Source organism: Staurois parvus, unplaced genomic scaffold (assembly GCF_062004578.1).
Source record: "Staurois parvus isolate SC_StPar_1 unplaced genomic scaffold, SC_StPar_1.0 ptg000018l, whole genome shotgun sequence".
NCBI lineage: Eukaryota > Metazoa > Chordata > Amphibia > Anura > Ranidae > Staurois > Staurois parvus.
In genome coordinates, this window is record NW_028317814.1 from 6,118,875 (window position 1) to 6,146,726 (window position 27,852).

Consider the following 27,852-nt stretch of genomic DNA (forward strand, 5'->3'; position numbering starts at 1 on the left):
CTCATGATGTACCCAGGAACCCCTCGTTCTAAATAAAAATGGCTTCTTCCAGCTACATCTGCTTAATTTTAATGGAAGCTATAAGTAGAGAAAATGCATGAAAAATTTATATTTTAGATACAGGTAGAGCATGGTGTGTTGAGTCACAGACCCTGGCTTCTTAAATGTCTTAAATATCTTCAACAGCGAGATCTCCTTGTCATTATTCCTAGTTCCTAACCACCTAAATTTTAGGTGTTGCTGTCCTCCTTTGCATGTTCCAGCTCTTCCTGTTTCATTCCCCATAATATTTATTTTATTTTATTTCAGGTACTTGTATAGCGCTGTCAATTTACGCAGCGCTTTACATATATATATTGTACATTCACATCAGTCCCTAACCCTCAAGGGGCGTACAATCTAAGGTCCCTAACTTACATTCATACATACACATACCAGGGCCAATTTAGACAGGATCCAATTAACCTAACAGCATGTCTTTGGAGTGTGGGAGGAAACCCACGCAGACACAGGGAGAACATGCAAACTCCAGGCAGGTGGTGCCGTGGTTGGGATTCGAACCAACGACCCAAAAAATAAAACACTCTAGTAATACACACCAAACGAGCATGTGCAGACTTGCCATCCCTGCTCTGTAAAATAAGCAGATGGATTGGGGACAGTTAAATAAGGGGAGGATCAGAGAAGACAGGATAAAACAGCCATTTTACACAATGTAGAGGATTAACCCCTTAGGTTCTACAGTGAGTATAACAAGCATGCTTTACTATATATACAGACTGATTTTACTGTTGTGGGTTTAGGAACACTTTAGGAAACAAAAGTTCCTTTACTTTTTGTTCACATCCCCCTAAACCATTGTAGGTCTCGCCTCCAAATCACTATAGTTGCATCCTGCTCTAAAGTCCACCATTGTGCTTATAGTCCTCCGACGGCTTCTTGATCCAATGTTGGTGTGTGGGCAGGTCAGCCCCGCTGACTTCTATGGGGAAGTTAGCCGAAATTCATTGCGCAGGCATGTTCTGCCATTGCCACCATTAGGAAGCCTGCCCTAAGCAATGACATGCATATGCTGCTGGAGTGTGTGCATGCAACAGAAAAGGCTTAAAAGGCTGGAGGAGTTCAACACTAATATGCAAAAAAGGGTTAAAAAAAAAAAAAACACATGACAATCGTTTATTGTATACAGTGCTTCAGCAAGCGAAATGTCATCCAGTTAGCATTTTAACGTGCTTTAACATTAGGGTCATTGTGTACTCTGAGGGGAATTTAGCAAAACTGGAAAAGCTGTGCATGGCAACCAATCAGCTTCTGTCATTTATTTCCAAAGCTTGATTGAACAAGCTGAGAATAAAAGTTGATTGGTTGCCACGTACCACTGCTCCAGTTTTGATAAATCCCCCTCCCCCAATGAGTTCCCAAAATACCAGTCTGTATTAGGTACCTTCATACAAATAGCATCCAATGATCCACCTCTACTACTACAAAATGCTGCTTCTACAGTTGCAAGAAAAAGTATGTGAACCCCTTGGGATTACGTGGAGTTTTGTATGAATTGGGCATAAAATGTGCTCTGAACATCATCTAAGTCACAACAATAGAAGAACACAGTCTGCTGAACATAATACTACACAAACATTAGATGTTGCCATGGTTTAATTGCACATAACATGTAAACATTCACAGTGCAGGGAGGAAAAAGTATGTGAGGCCCTAGCTTAATGACTTCTCCCAGAGCTAATTGGAGCCAGGAGTGAGCCAACCTTGACTCCAATCAGTGTGATGATATTGGATGTGTTGCTGACAGCTGCCCTGCCCTTAAAAAACACACACCTGTTTTGGGTTACTGGTTTCAAGAAGCACTGTCTGATGTGAACCATGCCTCGCAGAAAAGAGCTCTCAGAAGACCTACGATCAAGAATTGTTGACGTGCATGAAGCTGGAAAGGGTTACAAAAGTATCTCCAAAAGCTTTGATGTTCATGTGTCCACGGTAAGACAGACTGTCTACAAATGGAGAACGTTTAGCACTGTTGCTACTCTCCCTAGGCGTGGTCGTCCTGTAAAAATGACTGCAAGAGCACAGCGCAGAATGCTGCATGAGGTAAAGAAGAATCCCAGAGTGTCAGCTAAAGACCTACAGAAATCTCTGGCACATGCTAACATTTTTGTTGACACATCTACAATAAGGAAAACATTAAACAAGAATGGAGTACATGGGAGGACACCACGGAGGAAGCCATTGCTGTCCAAAAAGAATATTACAGCACGTTTGAAGTTTGCAAAAGAGCACCTGGTTGTTCCACAGCACTACTGGCAAAATATACTGTGGACAGATGAAACCAAGATTGAGTTGTTTGGGAAGAACACACAACACTATGTGTGGAGAAAAAAAACGCACAGCACACCAACATCAAAACCTCATCCCCACTGTAAAACATGGCGGAGGGAGCATCATGGTTTAGGGCTGCTTTGCTGCCTCAGGGCCTGGACGGATTGTTGTCATTGATGGGAAAATTAATTCCAGAGTTTATCAAGACATTTTGCAGGAAAACGTACGACCATCTGTCCGCCAACTGAAGCTCCGCAGAGGATGGGTGATGCAACAGGACAATGACCCAAAGCAAACAAGTAATTCAACAAAACAATGGCTGCAACAGCACAGAATACGCCTTCTGGAGTGGCCCAGTCAGAGTCCTGACCTCAACCCGATTGAAATGCTGTGGCATGACCTTAAGAGAGCGATTCACACCAGAAATCCCAAGAATATTGCTACACTGAAACAGTTTTGTGAAGAGGAGTGGTCCAAAATGACTCCAGATCGTTGTGCAGGTCTGATCTGCAACTACAGGAAACATTTGGTTGAGGTTATTGCTGCCAAAGGAGGGTCAACCAGTTATTAAGTCCAAAGGTTCACATACTTTTTCCTCCCTGCACTGTGAATGTTTACATGTTATGTGCAATTAAACCATGGCAACATCTAATGTTTGTGTAGTATTATGTTCAGCAGACTGTGTTCTTCTATTGTTGTGACTTAGATGATGTTCAGAGCACATTTTATGCCCAATTCATGCAAAACTCCACGTAATCCCAAGGGGTTCACATACTTTTTCTTGCAACTGTATGTGTTTCCCACCCCTACCATCCTTAGCCCTCATGCACACTGAACGTTTTTACAGCGGCTGTTTTTGGCTTCTGACAGTTTTTTCTACAGCCAGTAACCTCTCCAGTATGTTATCCTATGTGTTTATACACACATAGGCTGTAATCAGCTTTTTTTGGCAGGGGTGATTTTTGGCTGGAAAAAAAAAAAAAAAAACAGAACTAGAACACGGAAAAAAAACGCAGTAAAAAACACAGTAAATCATGGCAAGCCAGCATTTTGGGATGTTTTTTGACCCAAAAAAAAGTTTTTGGTTGTTAAAAAAAAAAAAAATGCAAAAAACGTGGCAAAACGCGAATACAAAAATGCTGAAAAATTCACATTTTTAACGTGAATTTACACAACTAACATTACCAGCGTTATGAAAACACCCCGTGTGCATGGAGACTTATAATAAAATTCTCCTAACGTTGACGAAGAACTGAAAGTAAAAGGGAATAACATAAACAGTTCCTAGAACACATAAATGGGATGATGATCATTTTTTAAGTCAATGATGGTTATTTATGAGAAATGAAAGTACACTTCAACAAGTCAACATGCTTTCAGCGGTCTAGTTCAGGTTAGACCAGGGGTGTCAAACTGGTGGCCCTCCATATATATATAGTCATATATTTGAAATGCTACAATTTTGGCCATATTCTATATATATATATATATATATATATATATATATATATATATATATATATGCATTTTTACTACAAAATATATGAAAGATATTTTAAAAAATAAATTTCAAATATACTGTATGTCTTTAAAAATACAAATCTACATTTTTGGAATTGTCCTGGCACTCACCAAACACAGACATGTCCATCAGATTACCAGACAGATAAGCGTGATTCATCACTCCAGAGAACACGTCTCCATTGCTCTAGAGTCCAGTGGCGGCGTGCTTTACACCACTGCATCCGACGCTTTGCATTGCACTTGGTGATGTAAGCCTCGGATGCAGCTGCTTGGCCATGGAAACCCATTCCATGAAGCTCTACATGCACTGTTGTTGTGCTAATCTGAAGGCCACACCAAGTTTGAAGGTCTTTAGCTATTGACTCTGCAGACAGTTGGCGACTTCTGCACACTGTGTGCTTCAGCATGCACTGACCCCGCTCTGTCATTTTACGTGGCCTACCACTTCGTGGCTGAGTTGCTGTTGTTCCCAGTTGTTCAACTTTGTTATAATACCAATAGCAGTTGACGTGGAATATTTAGTAGCAAGGAAATTTCATGGATGGACTTATTACACAGGTGGCAACCTATCACAGTACCACGCTTGACTTCACTGAGCTCCTGAGAGCGACCCATTCTTTCACAAATGTTTGTAGAAGCAGTCTGCATGCCTAGGTGCTTGATTTTATACACCTGTGGCCATGGAGGTGATTGGAACACCTGAATCCAATGATTTGGAGGGGCGTCCCAATACTTTTGGCAATATAGTGTATGTGAGCAAGTCCAGATGTGTGCTCATTTATGTTCTATATGCTGTGACCATGCTATTACTAACAGGGATGTTAAAGTACATATAAACCCTAAATAGATGACATATAATTTGCTAAAGCACTGTATTACTTTTTATAACATATCATTTTTAAAATCTTTTTTCAGCCTTTGTCGCATACCTCCTGCCGATTTCCTGCAGCCTCCTTGCAACTTCTTCCTGTCTACATGCATGCACTCCAGTGATGCCTTTATAGCACTTCTCAGGGCAGGATTTCCTGGTGGCCCCAGCAATGGACCATGATCATTTTTCACCCATGTTCTTTTTTAATTGAAAAATCCAAACTTTTGTCAAGTTAGGTGGTGTCATCAGGGTCAGCCACAACTTGAATGTTTGCCTATTATGCAAGAATGAGCTGAAATGTGAGCCATTAATGGCAGAGAGGTGCAAAGAGCGAGTGAGGGGGACCGCTACATTGTATGTCAGCACTTCACAGTTGTTCAAGGGGGGAATAAAAGTTTTAAGAAAAATGATTAAAAACCTTGGAGTCATGCCAGTCACTATGGACAAAGCCACATTTACTGCTGTGAGGGGGACCTCACAAGACCATCTCTCTATTCCAAGTACAACTAAAAGGCATTTCTTTTTTTTTGGATTTAAGAGGGATTAGAACACCTGTCAGTTTTTATTGCTGTCTGTGTCTCTATTTGTCCTGTTTACCATTATCATTGAGAGTGAAAATGAAATAAAATCTCCAGTTTTACCCTAGGTTCACACCTAAGCGTTTTCTGCAGCGTTTTGCAGAAACAAAGAACAGTCCATTTAACATGATTTCCTATGGGACATGTTCACAACTCTGCGTTTTCACCCAGCGCGTTTTTTGAAAAGGGTGAGGGACTTTTTTTTAATGCAAAAAGTTGCGGGTTTTTTTTCTATAGATTTCAATAGAAATGCTGCAGAAAAGCATGTATTGTGTTTTTGCTGCGTTTTGCATTTTAAATCTGCCTAGCAACAAAAACAAAACAAAACCGCAAAACGCGCCAAAAACATAAACCACTATGCAGAAACAGCTCAAACGCAACCTGCATAGGTCTGAACCTAGCCTAACCCTAGGTTCACACCTAAGTGTTTTCTGCAACATTTTACAGAAACGCAGTACAGTCCATTTAACATGATTTCCTATGGGACATGTTCACATCTCCGTGTTTTCACCCGGTGCGTTTTTTGAAAAGGGTCAGGGACTTTTTTGAATTTGTATTGTGTTTTTGGTTCTATAGACTTCAATGGAAACGCTGCAGAAAAATATGTATTGCGTTTTTGCTGCATTTGTGATGTGTTTTTGATGTGTTTTGTGTTTTAAATCTGCCTAGCAACAAGACAAATATGAAAAAAAAAAACACAACAAAATGCATCAAAAACGTGAAAATAAAGTGTCAAAAACACAAAACGCAATCAGAAAGGGGTCAAACGCAACCTGCATAGGTGTGAATCTAGCCTAAAGTGTCACCAAAACAGAAATAGAGGGAATATCTTCCAATGGGGACATTAGTTCCATTGACCTTGGTGACAACCAGGGATTTCATCATTTGGGGGGGATTTCCACTTACATCCTGTTTTGGGTATGGGACAGGAAGTGAAGAAAAACTCCCCAACGGGACACAGAAAAAAAGAAAATGATAGATGTTATAATTAAAGAAAACTTTTGCCTTTAGTTCTTTAAGGTAGGTGACTGCAAATTACTTTTGTCAATGACACACAGTAACAAGCAAAATTATTTGGGAAAGGGCCCATTCACACTTTTGCACTGCATTATTTTTTCTAATGAAGCAAACCTTGACTCAATACTATATTAGGCTTCATCCACATGGGCATACTGATCTTTACACCTGTGCAAATGGTCCTCTTCACCCAATTGGGATGTACAGGCAGCCTGTTCAAAGCAATAACAGGAAGGTGGCTACCTAGACCTTCTCAGATCTCCAAGTGTATCCTCGACTGTTCATCTGTTCAAGGCCAATGCATGGATCAGTGGCACTCTGTATATGTTCTGATCCATACACCGGGTCTGCATGGATATACAGTTGGGGATTCCCCTCGGAGATACCTACACTGCCCGCCTGTCATTGATTTGAACAGGCTGCCTGTACATCCTGATTGGGTTTAGAAGTCCCCTTCACACAGATTGGTACGTCCAAGAGAATGAGTCCTTAGCATATTGAAGTGCCATTTAAAATCAAGGGCGCTGCAATGTGGAACGCACTTTACGGCAACAAATAGGTATGCATTGGCCTTTAGTGTCTCAGGATGTATATGAAATGTCCCCATGCATGGCATTTATTGCCCCAGGATGTATATGAAATGTCCCCATGCAAGGCCTTTAGTGTCCCAAGATGTAAATGAAATGTCCCCATGCAAGGCCTTTAGTGTCCCAAGATGTAAATGAAATGTCCTCATGCAAGGCCTTTAGTGTCCCAAGATGTAAATGAAATGTCCCCATGCAAGGCCTTAAGTGTCCCAGGATGTATATGAAATGTCCCCATGCATGGCCTTAAGTGTCCCAGGATGTATATGAAATGTCCCCATGCATGGCCTTTAGTGTCCCAGGATGTATATGAAATGTCCCCATGCATGGTCTTTAGTGTCCCAGGATGTATATGAAATGTCCCCATGCATGGCCTTTAGTGTCCCAGGATGTATATGAAATGTCCCCATGCATGGCCTTTAGTGTCCCAGGATGTATATGAAATGTCCCCATGCATGGCCTTTCGTGTCCCAGGATGTATATGAAATGTCCCCATGCATGTTAGTACTGGGATCATTAGCCCAGGTCTGCGTCATTTACAGTGCTGTTCTTTCAACACGACACAAACTAATTAAGGACGATGACACACCAGCCAGAGTAGTCTATAAAATTACTCAGCCTTCAAAAGGCAAAAAAACTACAATATTTGAAAACTATATAACTAAACAAAAATGCAAATTACAGAAAATGTGTAGACACCTACTTGAAGTCCGTGCAAACTACCCAATTATCACTGTTCAACGGATGTCTCTTGCAGTGTCTTCATTTTTTTAGTGTGAAAATAATTTCAGCTTAAATCCCCAGATATAAAAGATCATCATGTATTCCAGCTATGTATTCATTACAATTCATTTAATGCATTTCTAAATACTGCTAGTATACATTGCCTGAAATATGTCTCTGTATGAACTTCCTGAGGAGGTAGTCTGCCAGGGCTTGGAGATGGAGGGACAGCAAGGTGTTCTGATCAGACTCTTTTGTACTGTACACTGCTGCCAAACACTGCTAACCTTGATGACCAATACAAAGAGCAAAGAGAAGACCTCATCAGTGTGCTAGTGCTTCCTTACTGCTTCCATGCTGCTGTAAAAATTAAACCAACCGGTTGAATCTTTCTTTCCTTATCTATGCCCAAAAAAACTCTATTATAAAAAAATGAAACTGCCTGCAGAATAAAGGAACTGGTCCAACCTTGGCCCCCCAAAAGTGCTTATACTTCCCTTTCCGTCATTCCCCTGCTGCTCCATTTACCCATGGGAGCTAGCACATCCAAGCATTCTCCACACCCTCATATAGGGGTATTCAAGTAGCCAACCTTCCAGTACAAGCAACATTATGATGAGGAAACGAAGAAAGCCAAAAGCTGGACCTTTCACAGAAGTACCATGTATGTTACTTTGCTTCTCTGGGTGAAGGGAGTGGAGGGGCAATGAAAGAGGATAAATATAAGTAGCTGTAGGGGGTGCTAACAAAGAATAGGTTTAAATTAAAGACAGTATCCCCAGAACCCCACCTTAGTCCTCTTTTCTATTTTAGTCTAACTGCCCCACCCTGGTGCTTACTGAACTATTTCCATAGTTCAAGGTTTCTCAACCAGGCTTCCATGGAACCCTAGGGTTCCTCCAGAGGTTGCTAGGTGTTCCTTGAGAGATTTTTCTCACTGACATCATTGATCTTTTTTAGATATCTGTAAGGGGGTAAATTCTTCCCAATGACCACAAGTGTGAGGGGAATTCTTCCCACCGAACATCACACTAACATATCATGAGTTGTAGATATAGCATTTTTTAGCAGGGGTTCCCTGAGACCACAAAGTTATTTCAAGGGTTCCTCTGTATTGAAAATGCTGAGAAAGGCTGCCATAGTTAGTGGGCTCCCACAATTACTTCCCATAGCCTTGAAAAGGCTGTACCCGTAACCATGTTTTACCTTCCTTTGTATTGCATTATTCCCCAATATTACGCCATGGTTCCCTGTTGTATGACATTTTCCTTCTTGCCTTTGGGCAACATATTCTCTTTTATTCCTGTACATGTATTTGAATGTCCTACGCATGTCTTTAGCTTGGAAAATCAATAAAATGTTTGAACAAGAAAAGGCTGTACCCATACTGTTGAAGTAAGGCGTTACAATTCAAAGCTGGTGCTTTAGAAAAACAGATGAGAGGAAGCTAATAGTTGTGGGGGCAGGAAGCATTTTCCATAATGTGCAACCACTCTGCTCCCACCAGTGCCATGTTATCTTCATCTTCTTCTCAGTCCACCATCTTGCTTCACCCCTTGACCTAATGGTGTATCTCCAGAGAATGCATGCTGGAGTTACAATATTTCTGCACCGGACTCCATTCTTGGCGTCGGTAAGATACCAGAATTGTATGCCAGAAGCAGTGTACAGATAGAAAAAGAATAATTGCTAACAAGTAAGTATGTTTGCTCTGACAGAAGAGACTTCCAAAGACCCTACCTGCAGGAAATGTTCTTGTTTTTAACCTGCCTAGCGGTAATCTGGAGCATAGCTCGGGGTTAACTTTCAGCACCAGAAGCGGTAACCCCGAGCTACACTTGGGATTACACCGCAGCGCTTCTCCAGCGACCCTCGAGTACTTACCTTGTCCTGCGGTCCCGCGATGTCCCCCCTGCAGCATCCCCGGCCATGTCCTCCAGCCGATGCCGGCATCCGTCTTCCAGGTTCCGATCCCTGCGAGCGTCGGGATGTACGGGACGTATGGGGGTGGGACCAGTGGGAAATGTAAAAATTTGAAATTCACGCAATACACTAAAATCTTATAGTATTACATTACTGTATCAAACCATTTTACATGCATTTTGTCCCTAGTGTTTTGTCCTGTACCCTGCCTGCATTTTTACCGTTTTTTGGCATCCAAAAAGAGTCCCTTTAGGTCAAAAGTGGTTTTAGACCAGCTAGAGAACAGCAATAGTAAATTAGAACCACTTGCAGAATTGAGTGATAATGATTCGTGGGGAAATTCGTCATCAGACACTGAAAACGATTCTGCGACTGAGCTCAGTGATGTGCGAACTTGGCACTATATTTCAAATTTCAGTGTTTTTGGTTTGATTACATTGAGTTAAAGTTATTATTTTTTATGATTATTATATTATAATTTATGATTTTGTGTTTCAAATTTTACCATACCCGGGATGTTTACTAGACTCTTGTTTGGACAGATTTCAGTGAGTTATTCCTAAGAATTATAGGCCTACAACAAAAAAATATATATATATTTCCATTGAAAACAATGTACCGCTTTGAGCACAGAAATACTGACATAATCATACTGCTAGGGAGGTTAAGGAATCGGCTTTAAAATAAACCTGCCGCTTTGGCCCCATAGCCCCACTCACACTTGGTCTTAAAGTGGTAGCAAAGTCTGTTAGTAAAACTTCTACCTTCAGGTAAACCTATAATAAGGCTTACCTGTAGGTACTGTAAATATCTTATAGATGTGCACCGTTTACGTGACATTTACTTGTGTAGCAGCACTGGCACATGTGCTCTGAAGGAAAGGCATGCCTGTGCCGTTCCTTCAGAGCTGTGTACCATAAAAAGTGACTGCTGCGCATATGCACAGGAGCGACGTCATCGCGGCTCAGCCGCCAGAGCAAAGAACCGGGTGAAGATGGAAGCCCCATCAGCGGTGACAGTACATCATCCCCGGGCTTCGTTTTAAGGCAAGTTTCATACAATTATTATAATACAGAATTTATATAGCGCCAACAGTTTGCTCAGCACTTTACAAAATAAGGGAGACAATACAGCAACAATACAGTTCAATACAAGAGGGTTAGGAGGGCCCTGCTCCTTGGAGCTTACAATCTAAGAGGAAATTATAATGTGCTAATATGCAATACATACTAGCACATTATGACATTGCCTTGTTGTTATTATTATTACATCGAGTTTATATAGCGCCAAAGGGTTTGCTCAGTGCTGTACAATATAGGGGGGACAATACATGGCACAGTACAACAATAACAAACAACGTACGAGGGGTAAGAGGGCCCTACTCTTTCGAGCTTACAATCTAGGAGGGAGGGGGTAGTGTTACAGTAGGAAGTGGCTGAGGGGAATGAAGTGATGGGAGGAATGAGGGAGAATGGCCATTAGGCGAGGGTGGGGTAGGCTTCCCTGAAGAGATGGGTTTTGAGGGAGCGCCTGAATGTGAGGAGGGAAGGCGACAGTCTGATGGATTGGGGCAGTGAGTTCCAGAGGATGGGGGAGGACCTGGAGAAGTCCTGCAGTCGTGCATGGGAGGAGGAGACCAGGGAGCAGGATAGAAGGAGGTCCTGTGAGGAGCGAAGGGTACGGGCAGGGCGGTACTTGGGGATCAGGTTGGTGAGGTAGTTAGGGGCAGTGTTGTGAACGGCTTTGTAGGTCAGGGTTAGAAGTTTAAATTTGATGCGTTGGGCAATCGGGAGCCAGTGGAGGGAGAGGCAGAGGGGGGTGGCAGAGGTGTTGTTGGGGAAAGTTTTATTTTTTTAATGTTGCCCCATCACTGACAGCCTGTTGAACTCTATGAAAGGCTGACAGCTGCTAAGGCTGGACAGGGCTGGACAGTGCATCTAGCAGTACTAACGTTCAAGGCTGTATGCACCCAGGGACAAAGGCGCAGAATGCAAAATGTCTGCGTTCTGGGTATTCATCCCTGGGGGCATACAGCTCTTTAAGTTGTATCGCTAGGTGTACTGTCCAGCTGCATAGGTGGTGGCGTCCAGGCTGCCCACAGTGGTGCTGGACAGGGCATCTGTGCCCTCGGCCCACAACTAAACGTCAGATCCCCATGCATCTGGGCCAAGGGCCCCGTGTGCATAGGGCCAACAACTAAATAAACATTAAAAAAAAAAAAAAAAAAAAACAAACTTGCAGAAAAGCACTGCACTTGAAAATTCTGAGTATCGTCATCCCAGTGAAAGTGAAAAAAGAACAGGGATGCTGACTGATATTGCAGTGAGGGACCCAAGGTTGCATGTGGCCATGAGAAACAAATACATTGTATAAGTAACTTCTATACTCCTAATTCCCCCACAAGGGTAGGAGGAGAACGGAAGTCAAATTTGCTGCAACACTGGGAATATTAATGTTGCAATGTTTGTCCATCTAATTGATCCAGGCTGCCTAGGGATAGCAAACATTCCCAGTGCAGATGGTTTTAACATCACCATCCCAGGTTCCGGGTATACTGTTAGGAGGAAATATGTGTTCATTTTCGAATACGGCTTTTAAAGTGCATTCTTCATACATTTTACATGCTTTCTTTAGGCATTGCTCAAGGTGAAAGGCATTTTGCATGCAGGTCCATACATTAAAGCACATGCAAAATTCATATATTCTGTCTTCTATATACAGTGCTATTATTGTTTATGGAAGATGTGCTTCCAGGAAAATGTGGTACAAATGTGGCGCCAAAGGTTATTTTTAACATATAGCACGCTAAAAAAAGCAATTCCCTTAAAAATAATGCTGCAGTGCTCTCCGTGTTTTACAGGCTGTTTAACATAAACCTTTCCTGAGAGAAACACAGATTCCGTCATTGCTGGCTGCCTTTCAAAATGCTATTTGCCTGGCTATTATGCTAAATTGAGTTCGGTGCTTTCTGTGTTACTGATGTGTGCAAATGAAAGTCACGGAAAATACAGAACACACACATTATCTGAGATAGTGACTTAAAAGCATTGAAGCCAGAGGGCATGATAGCCAGGGAACTAGCATTTGCAGAATAGGAAGTCCATAATCTCAGACTTCATATTTCTCTCAAGAAAGGCTTCCATTAAAGTGACACTATATGATATTCCTCAAAAATATTATATACACATCCACTATTCAATGTCCATTTAATCTATTTTTCATGGAATGGTTTCCTACTGTGTTTTTCTGTCTCCTTTTAACATCATTATGTTAGCTCCTGAACCTCACTTTCCCCCTCACTTATGTTTGATTGGAATGAGCAGTGAATGTGGTCATGTGCACTGCTCTATGCACACATACCATAGTCCTCAGTCCATCTCGGGAGAGAGCTGGCTATGTGCCTACATGTAATGGAACCATGGGGAATGAATGTAGTCACCCTCTAAAAGGAAGTCAGATCACAGCAGTAAAAAAGGAATTTGGACATTCAAAATACATACTTAAATAGATTTTTTTTTCTAAACTAGAATTTAGTCACTTTTGGTTGATTTGAAGTTGAATAAACCACAGAGGTGAAAATGGGCCTCTTACAGTACCACAAATCAGGCCCTAAAATAGCTGAATCTTATTTAAGATTTTAAAAAGTTAAAAGTAGATAACAAGGCCTATCCCTTTTTAATTCCCTCCCCCCATAAGTACCGAGACAGGGTCGCCCGGCACCCAGGGCAAGGATTCAGAATTGCACCCCCTCCCCCACTGTTAATACAAGCTGTAGAATTGGTGTACCACCCTGCATCTATTCTTTGCCCCCTTGCTTCACTGCCCCGGGGCAGCTGCCCCTCCTGCCCACCCCTTATCCCAGCCATGTTCCCTACTCTCCACACTGTAACCACATCGGGTCATCGCTTCAGATGACATAGCATTGTTTTCATGGAATTCATATCACTGTAGCCACATCGGGCCATCACTTCAGGTGACATAACATTATTTTCGTGGAATTCATATCCAAGTTCTCTTTTGGAACTTTAACGGAAAATTGGAAGGGAGGGGCAGAGCTATTGGTAGACACTGGATTCACCATTCTAGGCTTTGGGTTGAAGAGGGGGGGCAAACTGTGGCTCTTCATTAAAGAAAACGATTAGATTCCAGTAAGCGTGTACTTGGGCTCAGAAGAAAAAAAAGGAGGCAAGTATATTGAAGATTAGCATGATCAGAAGATTATGGAGATATTTAGAAAAAAATAATAAAGATTGGGGTGTTATTACCCTCCCCCTCAAACTGAAACTCTTTTCAGTACTAATCACGAACTGATACTACAATAATAATAATAATAATAATAATAATAATAGCCAGAAAAGAGACACAAACAGTTAAAGTAGTATTGACCCCTGACACTGGTGGTCAACTTAGAAATTACCATTTCAAGGTCAAGGTAGAGGTGGCTCCTTCCATTGGTAGCCATGGTGTGCATTGCTGTATTCAGCAGATCAATCCTCCACTGCCCTATCCACGAGGAACCCCAAGCAACCTGGGGAGGAACCAAAAGGGTTCCACAGAATCCTGTTTGAGAAAAACTGTTCTAGGAACATAAATGTACCTCTGTTTGGAAAGACTTTAAATCTGGTAGGATATTAAAATGTCACAAGCCAAAACAATATTCTTCCTCATTTCCTTGTCAAGTAAAACCAAACGACGGTACGGCCTCTTGAAGGTACCAACACCCACATGTGAGGCCTCCAAACTGTGAAGGGTTGCCAACCATTGTACTAGTGGACATGGATAGTTCTTTCAAACCCTTTCAGTCAATAGACCTATTGCTGAATGCTGACCTATCCATTTTCAGCTTGCTCATCTGTCTTATGTTTAGTCAGAAATGCAGAATATTAGTATAGGTTTCTGAGAACCACTTAAATGAAGTCAGTTTAGATGTTTGACAGGGTTTTCTGGAAAACATGTTGTGGGGGTGGACAGTTCTTTATACTACTCAAAGATACAGTGTTTTTCACATTTTCCAGCCTTGCCAACACCCTCGTCATGGTTATTTTCATCCCTCTGTCCAGCAGTCTTTGAGAACCTAATGAATGCTACATTTATTTGGCTTCTGAAGATGGTTTACACCCACACAAGAGGGGGAAAAAACAGCAAAGACTGACCATAATTCTTAGAGAATTATAAGTAAAGGGAAACTGCAAAGGTTTTTCTTCAACCTGTTTACTTGTTTGAATGCTTATCCTATAAAAACACATTTCCCTTCTATTCTTATTCAGAGGTTAACCCAAAATTGTAGGGTTCTCTTTTACTTTCACTTTTGATAACAACAGTAAAAAGGACAAATAGAGAAGGCGAATATCCCTAACAGGGGCACAGACAACATAAAAAACCTAAAAGGTGGTCAAATCCCCCTTCACTCTATCCAAAAATAAAAAAAAAAAAAAAGTTTTGCCTTTAGTGACACTTTAATTTCTTCTTGGTGAAGGTTTTATTCATCACTCTCTTCTCTTCTGATAATGATGGAGAGGACGGTTGTTTCCAGGTAAGGAGTGTGGTCTTCCTAGCATAGAAATACAATAGATGTAGGGAAGTTTTGGAATTGCTAGGGATCTGAAGATCCTCAAAAATGCCTAACAAGCAGTTTTTTCAGATTGCAAAGGTTAGACATATCTAGGGTAAAGATGTTAGGTCTTCTGGTGAAGGCCAGAGTCGTAAGTCCAGACCTATCGACAAAGTTACAGAGGGTCCTATCTACTGTGAACCCAGGTTCGTTTTCGTGGAATCTAGGACATATCCAACCAATACTTATAATAAAATTACTCCAGAGATCTGCGAGTCTTCTCCCGAGTAGATATGCTCAAGACACCTCCAGTAGGGAACTTTTGAGTTAGAAGGAGCAGTAGATCTTCAATGAGTGGCTTCAATAAAACTGAAATTCCCACTCTATCATGGAGAGTAAAGCCAAGCACACATACAGTAGGTAAATAATAGTGACCCAATATGGGTGTTTTTTTGCTCCTATGCAATAATCTCCTATAAATAGGCAATCAAAGGTCATATAAGCTGACTACAGGAGACTGGTGGTGGCATCACTCGCGACTGGACACCTTGGACTTTTCTGGGCAATCTTCTGTTTGGCTATGCTGATAAGACATCAATGAATACTAACTCAGTGCTTCCGGTAAGGCCTTATATATGTAGCAATAGGGAGATACTCCAGTGAATAAATGTTCATTGTTTATGCTCTGAATATTGGATGTATGTCTGGAGTTTGGAAGTTCATTGACAAACGATCAGATTGCTCTGTGTCTGATCACCCAAAGCCAGCAATTTTAGTTAAACCTGTATTTTGAGCCACAAAAACATTCTTGTTTATTTAACCAATGCAAGAGACCCATCTATGATTGGTTATGACCCATATACACAAAGAGGATTACCATTAAGATCTCTGTCATATCAGCGAAGAAGCCTGCCCAGTCTATAGCCATCAATATATACAATAGGTACGAGACAAGACATCTGAATTGTGTTTTCCCCTCAACAAAGAACACCACTAGATTTAACATTTTACTAAGTAGGAAATTAAAACAACCCTTAATACAAGTCAAAAAACATTCACATAAAATCTTTGATAGGCTTTGAATGAGGTGAGCGCATATCAAGAACACAATAAGAATCACTGGGAATTGGATTTAATATCACCTTGGACTTGTCACTTGTATCACCAGAGACTGATTTATTCAATATTTATTCACTATATTCATTTTTGTGCACATTTAATATTGGTTGGTTTTCACCAGTCACAATATATGTTTTTTCACTTTATTAATAACAGAGATATTGATTTAGTTTTATTTGGTATTACACTATACTATTGTATGAGTATATGTTTTTTCGTTTGTTATTTACTAGCAATTAGGAGCGCGACACTATTGTGGTATTTGTAAAGAACAGCACTAGCTTTAACATTTTACTAAGTAGGAAATTAAAACATCCCTTAATACAAGTCAAAAAACACTCACATAAGATCTGGTCGGTGTTTATGTAGTATGGCACAAAATGCCAGTCCATCCCGGAAGGATGTGGTCATGTTTGTTATACTGACATCCCGATATCCATCGCACTGTTGCTTGCACCACAGCTGGAGTGCCTTAATAGCAGCCATCTTTAACAAGAGCACTGGGGAAGTAGAAAATAAATACAATGCAAGTTAGTTTGAACCAATCGTTTTTACCTTCAACCACCAAATATCTTAAAACACAAGCATAAAACCTAAAATTACACTTTAAAGCTCAAATCCACTTTTTTTGAGGAATAATAAAACAATCTCCTCTGGACAATCAATGTACGATGTGCAGATTTTAACACACTCTGCAGCATTTTTGTACTCTGAAGAAACAGACCTGGGTTTTTTTCACCAGGTCTTTCTGAATAGGAGGGTCTGGCTCATTATAATTATCTGGTGCACTCAGTGTTCTGATAAGAAAAGCTCCAGTGTCAGCATCCCTTTAGAAACCCTCAGGAACTAAATGACCAAAACCAAATTTCCTATTGCAGAGGATGCCTAAAAATTGACTTATCTTGCGATCTTATCTTACCACTATCTTAGTGAAACTTCTGGGAAAATTAGCGAGCCAATCATGCAAGCAGGATGTGACATTTCTGATGCACAGCAACTCTGTACAGAAGGCCTCCAGGTTGCATTGAATCTTTTTTTTTTTCTTAATTACAGCTGCTGCAGATTGATGAGGAAAGGTAATTTTTAATAACATTCAATTAAAATATGGCTTGTCTGTCAGTTGTATATGTAATTGTATTCTTTTTTTTATTTGCAATATTTTTCCCACAAAAGCGGAGTTACCTTTAGAGTGGTTGTAAACCTCAGACATGAAATATGAACAAAGCATAGCCCTCTATAGTGTGTACTTGCCTAAATCCAAAGCACTAAGGGGGCTATTTGCTAAAACTGGAGAGTGAAAAATCTGGTGAAACTCTGCCTAGAAACCAATCAGATTCCAGATTTTATCGCCAAAGCTTAAATGAACAAGTTGAAGTTAGAAGCTGATTGGCTACAATGCACAGCTGCACCAGATTCTGAGCGCTCCAGTTTTAGCAAATCTACCCCCAAGTGCCATTTCTGTCTGCTGCTTTGCTGCTCTCCTATTAGCATGAACAAGTTTTCCTGCCACCAAGAGAGAAATGGTGACCAGGGATGGACCTCCAGCAGTTTGACAGTCTCAGCTCTGTTCCTGTGAGCTGTGTGGAGGGGAGTGTTTCTCTTCCCTCCAATCTGTTCTCAGAGCTCTCCTCACTGAGCTCTGCAGTGTGTAATGTCAGCTCTCCGCCCCTGTTTTCTGAACTCAGACAAGCTTTATAAATCCTGCACTTTAAATAGATGTAGAGAAGAGAAGGCTGCAGATAAACAGGTACAACTTATGAAGGAGGATTTGTTTCATCTCTGGATAGCATCTGAGGCCAGTCACTTCACTATGTATATGTGAGAGTTTACAACATCTCTCGTTATCGGTTAGTGATTTTATTTTAGCACTTGAAGTTGGCACACAAGGTAAAGAGCCACAGATTTCTATCCAGTTCTCAATGAAGTGTGTGATGGGTAATAATGTCATTTGGAGAGCACAGTTCTTCTTCCAGGCTTCTATTAGGGCCTCATTAGAATAAATAATTTGGATTCCTAAACCAGATCTAAATAAAATACAAATTAAAGCATATCAAACCCTAAAAACACACATTTAAAGTGTATCTATACCCCATCTACAAACACATTTTAGTTTACTTTCAGATACAGTGGGGGAAGGGGAAGGACCTGACAAGTTTAACTGCTATCTGGGGCTGCATAGCAGAGATTTTCCCTTACTTCTTGTCCTGAGGACAACCTGTTTACCAGACAGGAAGTAAAGGAATCTCTCAAATGGAGCCACTGATGGCAAGAAAAAGTTTGGGGTATAAAAACACTTTAATATGTTTTAGTTTACCAGTCTTTCAATTTTTTTTCCTCTACTTTCCCTTGTTGATCCTGCCAGTAACACATTTCCTGTCCTAGGGTGACAACGCTCACTCACTGCACTGTATCTATGGAGGAGAAGCATAGGCTGCTCTCCTGATCTGAACTACAAACACCTTCTCCTCTACTGATCTCCAATAAATAGGGAAGTATTAGTTCTGTTGTAGTTCACAGAAGATAGGAAGAGAAACTCATAAAAATGTTTAGCTTATCAGTTTAGTACACAGGAAGTTACAAGAACACTGGAACTTTTGTCAGGATCAACAGGTATTTTATGTACTTTCAGAAAATGTTCTTAGCCTGAAGAAAAGAAAACGAATGCAGCCACCACATCTCATGAATGGTAAGCAGAAAAATATTACATTTTTGCTTTTGGGTTTAGATATCATTTAAAGCCCAACTCCATGAAAATTAAAAAAAAAAAAAAAAAAAAATCACCCTCACAGTGGCCCCACCCTGCAAGGGTTAAATACTTGTTAGCAGCCTAGGGGTTATTATACAAGCAGCTTTACTGCCCCAGGTTTCCTGTTTCAGGGTGGTTCCTTTCTCTTTCAGCATCTTATAGAGTATGGGTGTCAAACTGTCACTGTTCTGTATCCATAAAGGAACTGTGTTGTTACCATAGAACAGAACTACAGAACACCTCCATCCCTCCTCATCTCTTGAAGCATGGGTGTCAAACTGGCGGCCCTCCAGCTGTTGCCAAACTACAAGTCCCAGGAGGCATTGCAAGATTGACAGTTACAAGCATGACTCCCAAAGGCAGAGGCATGATGGGACTTGTAGTTTTGCAACAGCTGGAGGGCCACCAGTTTGACTCCCCTGATATAGAGCCACCCTTACCTTGCATGCAGTGACTAGAGCTGTATCTCCCTACACTATGTGCATCAATGGAAACATACAGCCCCATAGCCGAAGATGGAAAGGCACTCCCCCTGCTGCTCCCTCCTCCAGGCTAAAAGACTGGCTGGAAACTGTGTTGTTTCACTGCTAACGTTTTCCTGTGAAACACCAAATGTTCAGGGAAGTAGCACTGAGAGTGCAGGAGGCAGCAACACTGAACGTTGTAAACCACAAGTGCTAGGATTAGAAATTGATTGTGTTATTGTGCTAAATATCTTATGATATCTTATGTTCCCCTTGTATACACGATTGATTATTTATTGTCCCTATGAATATACCTAGCCTATCTTTGCATTCCAGCTAGATACAGGGATGTCAAACTGGCAGCGCTCCAGCTGTTGCAAAACTACAAGTCCCATCATGCCTCTGCCTTTGGGAGTCATGCTTTTAACGGTCAGTCTTGCAATTCTTCATGGGACTTGTAGTTTGTCAACAGCTGGAGGGCCACCAATTTGACACCTGTGAACTAGAACAAAGCAAAAGGAACAGATGTGATGGTAAAAGTGAAGACCAGCAGAAAAATGAAGATGTAGCAGATTCTGCAGATTAGAGGCATTATATCTTCTGCAAAACTGACAATCTAAATCTTGATCTCAGGATGTGTCCTGAAACTTGTCCGGGTGCCTTGAGCAAAACACACATCATAACAGGATGAGCAGACAAAACGTTCAGAAAATCCCCAATGTTTGACACATACTGGTAACACAGCTCCTTAACTCTCAATGTCCTCAGCGAGTTGTGTGTATATATATATATATATATATATATATATATATATATATATATATATATATATATATATATATACAGTCAGGTCCATAAATATTGGGTCGTCAACACAATTCTAACATTTTTGGCTCTATACACCACCACAATGGATTTGAAATGAAACAAACAAGATGTGCTTTAACTGCAGACTGTTAGCTTTAATTTGAGGGTATTTACATCCAAATCAGGTGAACGGTGTAGGAATTACAACAGTTTGCATATGTGCCTCCCACTTGTTAAGGGACCAAAAGTAATGGGACAATTGGCTTCTCAGCTGTTCCATGGCCAGGTGTGTGTTATTCCCTCATTATCCCAATTGCAATGAGCAGATAAAGGTCCAGAGTTCATTTCAAGTGTGCTATTTGCATTTGGAATCTGTTGCTGTCAACTCTCAAGATGAGATCCAAAGAGCTGTCACTATCAGTGAAGCAAGCCATCATTAGGCTGAAAAAACGAAACAAACCCATCAGAGAGATAGCAACAACATTAGGCGTGGCCAAAACAACTGTTTGGAACATTCTTCAAAAGAAGGAACGCACCGGTGAGCTCAGCAACACCAAAAGACCCGGAAGACCACGGAAAACAACTGTGGTGGATGACGAAGAATTCTTTCCCTGGTGAAGAAAACACCCTTCACAACAGTTGGCAGATCAAGAACACTCTCCAGGAGGTAGGTGTATGTGTGTCAAAGTCAACAATCAAGAGAAGACTTCACCAGAGTGAATACAGAGGGTTCACCACAAGATGTAAATCATTGGTAAGCCTCAAAAACAGAAAGGCCAGATTAGAGTTTGCCAAACGACATCTAAAAAAGCCTTCACAGTTCTGGAACAACATCCTATGGGCAGATGAGACCAAGATCAACTTGTACCAGAGTGATGGGAAGAGAAGAGTATGGAGAAGGAAAGGAACTGCTCATGATCCTAAGCATACCACTTCATCAGTGAAGCATGGTGGTGGTAGTGTCATGGCGTGGGCATGTATGGCTGCCAATGGAACTGGTTCTCTTGTATTTATTGATGATGTGACTGCTGACAAAAGCAGCCGGATGAATTGTGAAGTGTTTTGGGCAATATTATCTGCTCATATTCAGCCAAATGCTTCAGAACTCATTGGACGCCGCTTCACAGTGCAGAAGGACAATGACCCAAAGCATACTGCAAAAGCAACCAAAGAGTTTTTTAAGGGAAAGAAGTGGAATGTTATGCAATGGCCAAGTCAATCACCTGACCTGAATCCGATTGAGCATGCATTTCACTTGCTGAAGACAAAAGTGAAGGGAAAATGCCCCAAGAACAAGCAGGAACTGAAGACAGTTGCAGTAGAGGCCTGGCAGAGCATCACCAGGGATGAAACCCAGCGTCTGGTGATGTCTATGCGTTCCAGACTTAAGGCTGTAATTGACTGCAAAGGATTTGCAACCAAGTATTAAAAAGTGAAAGTTTGATTTATGATTATTCTGTCCCATTACTTTTGGTCCCTTAACAAGTGGGAGGCACATATGCAAACTGTTGTAATTCCTACACCGTTCACCTGATTTGGATGTAAATACCCTCAAATTAAAGCTGACAGTCTGCAGTTAAAGCACATCTTGTTTGTTTCATTTCAAATCCATTGTGGTGGTGTATAGAGCCAAAAATGTTAGAATTGTGTCGATGTCCCAATATTTATGGACCTGACTGTATATACAGTGGGGATCGAAAGTTTGGGCACCCCAGCTAAAAATTTGTATTAATGTGCATAAAGAAGCCAAGGAAAGATGGAAAAATCTCCAAAAGGCATCAAATTACAGATGAGACATTATTATAATATGTCAACAAAAGTTAGATTTTATTTCCATCATTTACACTTTCAAAATAACAGAAAACAAAAAAATGGTTAATATCTTGTACTGCCCCCTTTGGCAAGTATCACAGCTTGTAAACGCTTTTTGTAGCCAGCCAAGAGTCTTTCAATTCTTGTTTGAGGTATCTTTGCCCATTCTTCCTTACAAAAGTCTTCCAGTTCTTTGAGATTTCTGGGCTGTCTGTCACGCACTGCTCTTTTAAGGTCTATCCATAGATTTTCAATTATGTTGAGGTCAGGAGATTGTGAAGGCCATGGCAAAACCTTCAGTTTACGCCTCATGATGTAATCCCCCGTGGATTTCGAGGTGTGTTTAGGATCATTATCCATTTGTAGAAGCCATCCTCTCTTTAACTTCAGCTTTTTCACAGATGGCATCAAGTTACCATCCAAAATTTGCTGACATTTTATTGAATCCATTTTTCCTTCTACTCGTGAGATGTTCCCTGTGCCACTGGCTGCAACACAACCCCAAAGCATGATTGATCCAACCCCATGCTTAACAGTTGCACAGAGGTTCTTTTCATTAAATTCTGTGCCCCTTCTTCTCCAAACGTACCTTTGCTCATTCCGGCCAAAAAGTTCAATTTTAACCTCATCGGTCCACAGAACTTGTTTCCAAAATGCATCAGGCTTGTCTATATGTTCATTTGCAAAGTTCAAACGATGATTTTTATGGTGAGGACGTAGAAGAGGTTTTCTTCTGATGACTCTTCCATGAAGACCATATTTGTACAAGTATCTCTTTATAGTGGAATAGTGTACCACAACTACAGTGTCTGCCAGATCTTTCTGGAGGGATCGTGCAGTCAAACGTGGGTTTTGAATTGTTTTTCTCACAATCCTGTGAGCTGTTCTGTCTGATATTTTTGTTGGTCTTCCAGATCTTGCTTTAACTTCCACTGTTCCTGATGACTGCCATTTCTTAATTACATTCCGAACAGAGGATATTGACATCTGAAAACTCTTTGCTATCTTCTTATAGCCTTCTCCAGCTTTGTGAGCGTCAACTATTTTCAGTTTCAGTTTTCTAGACAGCTGCTTAGAAGAACCCATGGTGCTGATTGTTGGGGAAAGGTCAGATGAGTCTGGGCATTTAAAACCTTTGAGATTGACATAACCTGGTCTTCCCAGAGGATGATTGAGAACAATCCATGACACTGGCAGGTCTCAGCTTTGCAAAGGGGGCAGTGCATGCTATAAATTCTGCAGGGTGCCCAAACTTTTGCAGACGCAGAAGCTGGGGCAGAGCTGGTGCAGGGTCTGGAGGAGGACCAGAGGAGGGCTGGAGTCAGCTGCCAGTATCTGCTGAATACTGAGACCAGGGGAGGCGGAGAGGAGAGGTTGCTGTGGCTATACAGAGAGGCGCAGGATCTATAGGAGTTGTTGAGGCGGGCAGGGATTAACCTCTCTGCGGCTGCAAGAATTTAGGGGCAAGGGCCACAATCGACCCACGGGCCTTGTGTTTGACACGTGCTATAGAGTGTCACTCAAGTGACAGCTCTGAGTCTGCCGGGTCTGCTGACATCACATTCAAGATGGTGTCACCCAGCAGCAGTCTCAGGGCGTTTGGATATCTACACTAGGGAGGCTTTTATAGGTAAATTTGATGCACAGAATCCATTAAATGCACATATCTTATATGAAGATTTCTGCTGAAAAAATTGGTGACAGGGTCTCTTTAGAGTATATATAAAGCCAAAGAGTTCTTGGCTTTGGCTACCCTGGCAATTGTAACCTCAGGCAACAAAGCAATTTAAATTCTTGTTGTCAATTTCCCTGTTCATAATACCTTGCAAACAATTCAAGAAATTCAAAAATGCGATGATGATTAACCATTGCTCAATAGCATGAGATTCAATTCAGATCGGTAGTTTAGCTCTGGATGAATACCTGGACCACAAGGAGTCTGTGATTTCAGCATTTGTAGCTGGGCACACACTACCCTAAATGTCCGCACTGCTCAGGGCCCTGTCCAGATGCAGCAGCTGTCGGACCCCCATACAGTTTGACAGGTAGCCGGCTGCGGGGCAGGATGGTGCACCTAAACACCAGAGGCTCATGCACTGTGGCTAAACACTCAGTGTTCATGGGGCTTTAGATGTTGTTACTGCATTAGTTTTCTTTTGGCAGTTTTTAACCCTTCAGACTACATGCATAATGGTCATTTAGCCTCCATGCGTCCAATTCTGGGGTTCTCAGGATGGGGGACACGGAAGTGAAACGCTTTCACCTGGTAATCCTGCCAGCAATGCACTTCCTATCCTAGGGTGACAGTATTCACTCACTGTTCTGTATCCATAAAGGAACTGTGTTGTTACCATAGAACAGGACTACAGAATACCTCTATCCCTCCTCATCTCTTGAAGCATGGGTGTCAAACTGGTGGCCCTCCAGCTGTTGCCAAACTACAAGTCCCAGGAGGCATTGCAAGATTGACAGTTACAAGCATGACTCCCAAAGGCAGAGGCATGATGGGATTTGTAGTTTTGCAACAGCTGGAGGGCCGCCAGTTTGACAACCCTGTCTTAAAGTGTTACTAAACCCACAACAGTAAAATCAGTCTGTATATGTAGTAAAGCATGCTTGTTATACTCACTGTGGAACCTAAGGGGTTAATCCTCTGCATTGTGTAAAAAGGCCATTTGATCCTGACTTCTCTGCCCCTCCTCTTGTTCAAATGTCCAAGTCTTATCTCCTGATAAGACAGACTGAACCCATAGCCACATGCACATGCTCAGTTTGGTGTGAATTGCTAGAGGTTTTTTTTTTTCTTGGGAAAGTGCATGTGATCAGCACAGGGCCAATCAGTACTGTCCAGACAGAGGTCAGGGGTTCTGCATCCTCCTAGAGCAGAAAGAAAACTCCTCCTACACGCTCTGCTGGACACTAATAGAAGCCACAAGACTGATCTAAAGAGGAGAAAAGGTATTTAGCAGTTTATATTTACTAAAATAATTGCATTTCCATGTTGTGTGTACTGTGGGAAACCAGATATAGTAGATGCAGTGTCCTGGGTTTAGTAACACTTTAAACATATAGGGAGGTGTCCTGTAGTCCTGTCCTAGGGTGGCAATGCTCCCTTACTGTACTCTATTTCTAGAGGAGCAGTGTTGTCAAAATAGGACTATAGAACGCTTCTGCCTCTTCTCCATAACATGGTGGAGGTGTTCTGTAGTCCCCACTGATAGCTGACAACAATATTAACTGATAATAGTCAGCAGAGGAAGAGAGCACAGGAAGTGAAAGGATTTCTGGCAGGATCAACAGGCATTCGTACACTTATTGAGATATAACAGAACATTTTCTGTGGTATATTTAACAGACCAAAGGGAGCAAACAGGAGAAGTTAGTTGTTCTAGTTTACATACTACAAAAAAGTGACAGTGCCGGGTGACATCAATTTATACTTGCAGCTACAAGATATGCACCTTATATACAATGATTTGGGGCGGCACAGTGGCTTAGTGTTTAGCCCAGTAATTGGGTCAAGGGTTCAATTCCCAACCATGGCGCCTCCTGCATGTTCTCCTTGTGTTTGCCTGGGTTTCCTCCGTGTACTCTGGTTTCCTCCTACACTCCAAAGACATGCTGGTAGGTTAATTGGCTCCTGTCTAAATTGTCCTAGTTTCATCCCTGGCCATGTGGGATCTCCTGCATGGTTGGGGTTGGGGAAAGACCTGGCAACCTACCCTGTAAAATAATTGCTAAGAGAATTCATGGAAAAAGTCGCTTAGGAGTGACGGTCCATGCAATCACCAAGAGTCGGATATGACTGAATGGATAGATAGATACAATGATTTCATTGTCTTAGTGCTGTGTTCACATTTACAGACCATGCAAACTTGTCATGCAACTTTAGACATCAAAGTCGCATGGCAGGCCATACCCCATGTTTTCCAATGATAACCATTCATATACATGTGACTTAAAGTCGCAGCGACTTCAAAGTAGTTCCTGCACTTCTTTGGTCCGAATTTCATGCCACTTGAGGGCCATAGACTTCAATGTTAACCCTCTAAAGTTCCTGAATGCTTTACGTGCAACAGTAGGTCCAACTTTGCAGAGGGACAACAAGTCACATCCAAGTTGCACCCACCCAAAGTTGCAACTTTGGAGTCATACAAGTGTGAATGGAGCCTTAATGTTTTGTAAAAGTGTGAAAAATCACATCATCCATGTTTGCGTCACACATATAGAGCAACCCAGTCATTTCAATAGGTTGTTCCACATGCAGCAAATGCGGCACTGCATGTACTTTATGAGCGTTGAGCTTTGCACCCTTTGCACTTGTTTTGCTGCATTGAGTGCAAATCCAATGTCTTTGCTTTTTGTTTTGCTTTTTGTTTTATTTTGCATTTAGGGTGCTAATAAAGTGGAACTTTAGGCTTGAAAATGATTGGGCTGTTTACCGTCCTTCCTCGCTGTTATTGGACATTTTATTATTTGGTTAATACAAGTCAGCAGGTTGTACCTGTTCCTGAGTTATTGTTCTGCTCGGCCCCTTGTTCATAAAACAAAACTTAGTTCATAAAAATATTGAAACAGAAAATGAAACAGTGATCTGCGCAGACCGAAGCTGAGGGACCTCCCATGTGACATCACCTTAGTCCAGTCAATGACAGCAGCCAGCGATCAGGACCCACAAACTGGCTGCCTGAAGATGTCGGCTGAGTGGAGTTCCTCATGCAAAATCGCACTTTAACAAAATACTATAGTGTGAATGCAGCCTAAATTAGAACTTTAGGGTGGAGCGCAGTGTACCTGCAGTTTTCAGGTGGGTCACCCACAGCTTCCCATAGCCTTCTATTTGTGCGTTGTTTTTTTTTGGTGCGTTTTTTGAAAGCACACCGAAGATGCAGCATACGGGGCTTTCAGAAAACGCACCAAAAACATGTGATCTAATGGAAGTCTATGGGAAAGCACAGGTAACCTGCATGAAAAGCGCAGGTACACTCTGCTAAACCCACGCTGTGGCCAAATCGCAGTGCAGCAGTGGAAGAGAATCCTTAAAGCAGAGCACCACCCAAAAGGGGAAGTTCCGCTGGGGAAGTTCCGCTTTAAAGACTTGTCCCCCGCTCCCCATTAAGGATTGGCACCTTTGGGGGGCGGAGGCGGTACCTGAATTTGACAGGTACCCGCTCCCACTTCCGCTCCAATCGCCTAGGTGATCAGAAGCTGAAGGTGTCCCCCCTCCCTCCCCGTAGTCTTTTGGGACACGTGACAGGTCCCAGAAGACTACAGGACCATTCATAAAGTGCAGCGCTACTCGCACATGTGCAGTGGGTACCAGGCTGTGAAGCCGAAAGCTATCTCAGCCGGGTGCCCACACTGAAGATGCCGGTGCTCAGGGAGAGATGACAGCCAGTAAAATGGGCTGCAGGGGTCTCACTGCGGGAACGAGGGACAGGTGAGTGTGTTTTTTAAAAGTCAGCAGCTACACTTTTTGTAGCTGCTGACTTATTTTTTGACAGGGTGAGTGGAACTCCGCTTTAAACTGAAACTTTGTGAAAAGAACGCTTTTTAATAGAGAAGAGTCATACTTGGTCTTTTCTGTATTAACGTTTTTTTACCGGCCTGCCTGCGCAGCTCAGTGTATAATTCAGCAACTGCTGACATGAATGAACTTCTGTCTCCTGCACATGTGCACGAGCAACGTCTTTCCAGCCAGTCAGCGGCCGGTGAGGGATCACATCCAGGGCTGCTGTTAGAAATCGGAAGGCCCCACACAGCTAACCTGACACCCCCCCCCCCCTCCCCAAAGAAAAGAAC

The 27,852-nt window shown here is 41.9% G+C and overlaps 1 protein-coding gene across 1 annotated transcript in view; it reads right to left on the reverse strand.

Moving 5' to 3' along the window:
• The window catches only part of MICALL2 (MICAL like 2), a 143,911-nt gene that overhangs the window by 112,850 nt on the left and 3,209 nt on the right, over positions 1 to 27,852 (reverse strand). The window contains exon 2 of the mRNA XM_089682284.1: positions 16,565 to 16,721. Within this exon, the coding sequence (XP_089538410.1) occupies positions 16,565 to 16,707 (143 nt within the window). The 5' untranslated portion in view covers positions 16,708 to 16,721. The remainder of the gene's footprint in view (positions 1 to 16,564; positions 16,722 to 27,852) is intronic.